This window comes from Lithobates pipiens, unplaced genomic scaffold, assembly GCF_037356315.1.
Source record: "Lithobates pipiens isolate NorthernLeopardFrog02 unplaced genomic scaffold, aLitPip1_a1.2 Scaffold_18, whole genome shotgun sequence".
NCBI classification, from domain to species: Eukaryota; Metazoa; Chordata; class Amphibia; order Anura; family Ranidae; genus Lithobates; species Lithobates pipiens.
Window position 1 is genome coordinate 477,912,293 of NW_027507758.1, and position 7,511 is coordinate 477,919,803.

A 7,511-nucleotide genomic window follows, 5' to 3' on the forward strand; every position below is an offset into this window, starting at 1 on the left:
CTGGACTTTCCGAACGAGCTACCAGCCCACACACGGTACTTTTGCGGTGGACTAGGTACAGCAGACTAAGTCCGCCGGACTATCCGCGTGCCCCCCCTTCCCCAAGGCACCCCCCATTTGAGGGCACGCGGCCTGGTATGGCTCAGGAGGGGGGGTGCTCGCTCGTCCCCACCCCCTTTCCTGGCCGGCCGGGTAGCGTGCTCGGATAAGGGTCTGATATGGACCTAGGGGGGACCCCCACACCATTTTTTCAGTGTAGGGATTCCCCTTTAAGTCCATACCAGGTGATGGGGCCAGCAACGCCTCCTTCGCTGGTCCCGGCTACCTGGAGCCACGCTCAAAATGAGCAAACTTTTCTCCGGGCGGGAAAAGTCTGTTCATTTCAAAAGTATGAAATGCGAGTCCAGCGGACAGATTGATGTGCAAAACTCCAATCTTAGTCCGCCGGACTTTTGGGTAAAAAAAGTCCGCCGGAGCCTACACACGGGCGGATTGTCCGGCGGCCTAACAAACCTTTGAGGGCTTCACACAACAGCTGTATTTATAGTGAGATTAAATTACTCAAAGGTGTACTCTATTTACTAATTAGGTGACTTCTGAAGGCAATAGGTTCCACTAGATTTTAGGGGTATCAGAGTAAAGGGGGCTGAATACAAGTGCACACCATACTTTTAAGGATATTTATTTGTAAAAAATGTAAAAAAACATTTATCATATTCCTTCTATTTCACAATTATGTGCCACTTTGTGTTGGTCTATCATGTAAAATCCCAATAAAATAAATTTACGTTTTTGGTTGTAACATAACAAAATGTGGAAATTTCAAGGGGTATAAATACGTTTTCAAGGCACTGTAAGTGTAAACCTTCATCTTGTAAAACAACCCATTCGGTTCAAAATAGAAATGAAACGCAAAACATTTGTGTATAGATATATACCTTTTTTCCCTTTTTGATAAGTGAACACATTCCCTCTGTTCTCGGCTGCATAAGAGCTAGGGGAGGAGAAACAGCAGCACACGGGTCTTGACAGTGAATGGTTGTGCTGGATGGGCGTGTCAGGACAAGTCTGATCATTGGAGGGGAACAGGCTCTGTTCCCAGCCTAGCTAGAAAACTGACCATGCTGAACTCTCCTGCCTAGTGTGGTCAGTTTTTAATAGAATAGCCAAGGGACTGGCAGGAACACCAAGGAGTTCACACAAAGGAAGCAATAGAAAGAGAACAAAAAATCTTTTCATACAAGTAAATGGTACGGCAGGCACATATCAGTAATAAGAAATGTTGGGTTTACATACACAAAGTGAAACCTTCTTTTATGACTGTGAAAGGTAAGTAGAGCAGGAATCACAGGTTGATGACCTCTGGATGTCCCTATAGGAGAAGCCAGTGAGTAACTGAGCAAGCCATTGTTATCTGTTATTAGTTTTGGGTAAACAAACAACTTTAAAAAAAATTGCAGGTAAAGTCACTTATAGTAAATGTTTCCTTGTAGTATTTTTCCTTTACATAAATGATACTTTATTTTACATTGCAGTGTTTGCTAGGGAATTGGACTACTCTATTCACCACTCCCACAGTGGACTTTTTTTACCGTTCTGCAAGCGCACTGCTCCAGTGTGAAAGCACTCGGGCTTTCACACTGGAGTGACAGGAGAGGTGCTTTACAGGCGCTATGTAAGCGATATTTTTAGTGCTAAAATGCCTGTAAAGCACCTCAGTGTGAAAGTGGCCTTAACCACTTTGCGCCCGCGCTATAGCCAAAAGACGGCTACAGCATGGACGCTAACTGTCGGGAGGGCATCCCTGTTCTCTTGGACACAGCCAATCACAGATCGTGCTAAATGGCCAATCACAGCGGCCATTTAGCACTCGATCGGCGTGTCCAATGAGAGTTGATCTCATATGTAAACATATGAGATCATCTCTCATCGCCGGCTCTCCCTCCTCACACAGAGACAGCGTGTGAGGAGGGAGAGCTTCCGTGCTGCAGCTGCAGCATCAGTGTACAGTAAGTTAACACTCACACAGTGAAACACACACACACACATGCCCACCTGTCCCCAGTGCCACCTATCAGTGCCATCTGTCCCCAGTGCCACCTATCAGTGCCATATGTCCCCAGTGCCACCTGTCAGTGTCATCTGTCCCCAGTGCCACCTATCAGTGCCACCTGTCCCCAGTGCCACCTGTCAGTGTCACGTGTCATCAGTGCCACATATCAGTGCCATCTGTCATCAGTGTCAGGTGTCATCAGTGCCAAGTATTAGGGCCATCTGTCTCTGTCATCAGTGCCACATATAAGTGCCATCTGTCATCAGTGCCGCGTATTAGTGCCATCTGTCATCAGTGCCACGTATTAGGGCCATCTGTCATCAGTGCCACATATTAGTGCAATCTATCATCAGTGCCATGTATTAGTGCCATCTGTCATCAGTGCCATGTATTAGTGCCATCTGTCATCAGTGCCACATATTAGTTCCATCTTTCATCGGTGCCACGTGTCATCAGTGCCACGTATTAGTGCCATCTGTCATCAGTGTCACTTCAGTGTCACGTGCCATCAGTGCCACGTATCAGTGCCATCTGCCATCAGTGTCACGTCAGTGTCATGTGTCATTGTCCTGGTGCTCCAGGGCCTTCAAAAGTGTAATAGGTAGTCAACAAGTTAGATGTGTAATTTATGCTCCTAGAACACGTGAAGGCGCTCCCTGCATGTTGGGCCTCTCTAAGTGGCTAGGTTGCGAAAAAGTCCCACACATGTGGTATTGTAGTACTCAGGAAGAGTAGCAGAATGTATTTTGGGACATTATTTATGGTATACACATGTCATGTGAGAGAAATAACCTATTACAATGACAATTTTGTGGGGAAAAGAAAAACTTCATATTGCAAAGAATTGTGGGAAAAAATGACAGCACCAAAAACCTCACCATGCCTCTTACTAAATACCTTGGAATGCCTACTTTCCAAAAAGGGGTCATTTGGGGGATATTTATACTTTCCTGGCTTGTTCGGGTTGCAAGAAATGAGATAGGTCACCAGTTCATCAGATGTGATCAGATGTGATCAATTTTTTATGATTTGCACCACAGCTTGTAGACTCTCTAACTTTCACAAAGACCAAATAATATCCACTAATTTGGGTTATTTTTTACCAAAGATATGTAGCAGTATAAATTGTGGTGAAAATTCATGAAATTTTTTCAAAATTTTCGGTCTTTTTTCATTTATAGCGCAAAAAAAAAAAAAAAAAAACAGAGGTGATCAAATACCACCAAATGAAAGCGCTATGTGTATGAAAAAAAGGACAAAACATTCATTTGGGTACAGTGTTACATGACTGAGTAATAGTCATTCAAAGTGTGAGAGCAATGAAAGCTGAAAATTGGTCTGGGCAGGAGGGGGGTTTAAGTGCCCAGTAGGCAAGTGGTTAAAGAACAATAGCTGGGGGGGCAGGGGTCTCATGAGCGTTGTCATAGTACTTTTATGCAGAGTTTCGGATGGCCTGACCAGCCAATCAGTGGCTCTGCCTGTATACAGCTATTGCCCCACCAGGGCTCTGTACCCAGAGTGGAGACATAGAGAGACCATTGCCACTGCTATGCCACTGCTGCCACTGCTATGTAAGCATAAAACAGGTTAAAAAAAAAAGGGTTTCATTTTGACTATTCAAACAGAAGAGTTACAATGAAGCCACCTTACTATTGCTTCAATGTAACTTCTTTGGTTCATTCATACCCCAAAAGGTGACTTTTAGACTGCATATGATGTCAATTAAAGGGACTCTGCAACTTAAAAAACACCACGTACCTACATGTATATTCATATTTATTTCAGTGAGGGTTACTACAGTATGTCTGTTTTATCTTACAGGTTTTTTGTAACAAAGAACAGCCAGCGGAGCTTGTGACAGAATAAAACACTACAGGAGACAAACTGAATGGATAAATCTTGGTTCTAAATGATTTGCTGCTCAATCCTAATGTTTTACAATCCTTTATGGTCATCGTATGAGATACATAGAAGAAAACACACAGACTTCACTTAAGGCAGCTAAACTAAGATAACACTTTATATATTTGTAATTTTTCATATCTGGGGTAAACTCTATACTTCAGGTTCTCCCTAAGTTTGCTTCAATTTTCAAATAAAAAAACGGACATTTAACAGAGGCTGCCCTATAGGGGGGCACTAGATGGAAACTGTATATGTGGTCTTGCCAATTAAATTATTGTCACTAGCAATTGGTAGTCACTCCACCCAAACAGTCATAACCCCTCTAATGAAATACAGATGGCAAAAGGCCATCCACTACTCTGTTGAAAATGAAAAAAAAGAAACATTTGCATTTAGATCCAGTATATTGTTACATCATCAACCCTCCAATGCTTGGAAACATGCTTGGAAGGCATTATGCAATGAAATACAACCTACCTGGCTCTCAGTGCAAATAGTGTGATTTATACTGTGCAGGGTATTGATAGAAGATAATATAAAGATCTAATATTTTCCCTTCATTTTGTGAAGCTGCTGGTGGAGTTGATTTCTCACTACTTTGCCAACTCTGCCTGTAAAATGCCAGGCGTGAATACAGTATATGTAATTCATACAGTAATGAGCCTGGGCATAGACACAGAAAAGCCTAGCTATTCACATTTATCCAAGGATTGATAGATGTAGAAAACAGTGTTAAAGAGGAAATAAAGCCTAACTTAAAAAAAATAAAAAATAAAATAGACCCTGCAAGGCAAAGGCATAATGAGCTAGTATGCATAGCATACTAGCACATTATGAATATCTTACCTGAGATGGAAGCCCCCGAAGTGACCCTAGTTGTCCTCCTCCGACACTGCCATGATACCCGGAGTGACTTCTGGGTATTGCGGCTCTGGCGCTGTGACTGGCTGGAGCCACGATGACATCACCCCCACGCATGTGCCCGGGAGCCGCCACTAACACCATGATTGCCGTTAGCAGCAGCATGCTCAGTGTGCCTGCATGCCATTGTCTATGGCGCATGCACCGTACACAGCGGTGCCTGTCTTTTGCAAATATCTCCTAAACTGTGTAAGTTTAAGAAATATTTCTTGGACCTACAGGTAAACCTTAATCTAGGCTTACCTGTAGGTCAGATTGGTCTGTAAGGGTTTACATCCACTTTAACAGTGAATAAGCAAATACTAAAAAACTTTACATGTCTGTTCATCATGTAACTCATAGTAGTCCCTTGAGTGTGTTATTATACATTGCCTACCTCTTTATCAAAAGCTTTTCAGCCTCTTTCAATTTATTCTCATGCCCCGTACACAGGATCGGAAATTCGTCCAGCAAAAGACCGATGAGAGCTTTAGGTCGGAAAATGCGACTGTGTGTATGCTCCATCAGACTTTTGCTGGCCAAATTTCTGCCAGCAAAAGATTGAGAGTAAGTTCTCTATTTTTCGGTCGGAAAAAGTTCAGATCGGAAATTCCGATCGTCTGTACAAATTCTGACACGCAAAATTCTTAAGCATGCTCGGAAACAGTTCAAAGCATTCTCGGAAGCAGATTTTCTCGGCTCGTTGTAGTGTTATACGTCACCGCGTTCTGGACGGTCAAAAGTTCTGAGAACTTTTGTGTGACCATGTGTGCAAGGCAAGCTTGAGTGGAATTCCGTTGGAAAAACCATCCAAGTTTTTTTCTGACGGAATTTCTGATCGTGTGTACGGGGCATTAGAGAACCCCCAGCTTAATACATAATAGCAAAATAGGCAATAAAAATACATATTAATATTGGTTATTATTATTATTACAGAAAAAGGTGTTTATAATAGAAACTACATTTATTTATGAATTTATCAGCTAAATGCCACAGTGATATAATATATTTTTATTCTAGTATTAAAAAAAGATACAATTTGCACTGAAAAATAATCTACAAATGCAGCAACTTCTGCTGTTTTATTTTATGCAGTGAAGACGTTTTAATTAATTAGAAAATTTTGGTTGCACTATATATCAGAAACAATACTTCTCCTTCCCACGTTACAGCCTGTCTCAACTCCATATATCGTATGAGTGACAAGGAAGTGTGTGTTGAATAAACATATACTACTGTAGTCAGGTGTGAAAAAATAATGTAAAGTAATTATGCTTTCAGAAATAGAAATGTTAATAGTTTATATTTATCAATTAACAAAATGTAAATGAAATGAACAGAAGGTAAATCTAAATCCAACTAATATTTGGTGTGACCACCTTTTGCTTTTAAAACAGCATCAATTCTTCTTGGTACACTTGCACACAGTTTTTGAAGAACTCGGCAGGTAGGTTGTTCCTACCTGCCGAGCACCAAGCACCAATCTTCTGTGTAGGAAGGCTGCCCCAAATCTTTCTGTCTCTTCATGTAATCCCAGACAGGTTAGATGATGTTGAGATCAGGGCTCTGTTGAGGCCAAACCATCACTTCCAGTACTCCTTGTTCTTCTTTACGCTGAAGATAGTTCTTAATGACATTGGCTGTATGTTTGGAGTCGTTGTCCTTCTGCAGAATACATATAGGGCCAATCACATGCCTCCCTGATAGTATGGCATGATGGATAAGCATCTGTCCGTATTTCTCAGCATTGGGGACACCATTGATCCTGACCAAATTTTCAACTCCTTTTGTAGAAATGCTGCCCCAAACTTGCAAGGAACTTCCACCATGCATCACTGTTGCCTGCAGACAGTCATTATTGAACCATTCTCCAGCTCTTTGACAAAAAAACTGCCTCCTGCTACAGCCAATTTTTTCAAAATTTGACTCATCATTCCAGAGCACCTGCTTCCATTTTTTCGGCCCCCAGTTCCTCTGTTTCCATGCTTAGTTAAGTCGCTCAGCTTGTTTTTCATCTGTTGCTAGTGGTAATAGCCAGCACCTGTGGCTTCCCATCTAAAGAGACAGTTTACAGCCTGCATGTGTGCTCCTGGAGCGGTGAGATCCCTTCTCCTTCATAAATTTGTTTCCACATTGAAGATATGGCCTTCTGTTTGGAATTCTTCGACAAAAAACACTTCTGGCTAGAGTGCAAAGAAATTACTGCTCCAGGCGATGGCCCCGTGTTCACACCATCCTTGTGTTCAGGAGATGAAGTATGCCGACTCAGCAAAGGCAATAACAAGAAAAATGAATTAGGACGTCCACACTCTGATATAATGCCTTTATTGACAACATTTAGTCCATACACCAACAGAGGCTCAGGTACAGATGAATACTGACGCGTTTTGCACTGTTAGTGGCGATTAGTCATAGCTGTAGAACCACCGACCCCAATCTGTCTTTTATACATATAAACCATTGGTCACCTGACCAATCGTATTTAATCCAGATTGCGATCAGGTGCGGTCCTCCAAAGGTTCACAAACATGAAAAAGGAGTGGGCGTGGAGGCGAACAGGGCAAACAATATGTTAAGTACATTAACCCATAGAGAGAAGGAAAATAACAAATAAAAAATTCTAATTCAAAATACTTCATAACCCCGGGGTCCA

The 7,511-nt window shown here is 42.1% G+C and overlaps 1 protein-coding gene across 1 annotated transcript in view; it reads left to right on the forward strand.

The window, feature by feature from the left end:
* Nucleotides 1-7,225, forward strand: part of AMER3 (APC membrane recruitment protein 3) — a 28,867-nt gene extending 21,642 nt beyond the window's left edge. Inside the window, exon 3 of the mRNA XM_077488368.1 lies at nucleotides 3,875-7,225. Within this exon, the coding sequence (XP_077344494.1) occupies nucleotides 3,875-3,885 (11 nt within the window). The 3' untranslated portion in view covers nucleotides 3,886-7,225. The remainder of the gene's footprint in view (nucleotides 1-3,874) is intronic.
* Nucleotides 7,226-7,511: the final 286 nt, after the last annotated feature.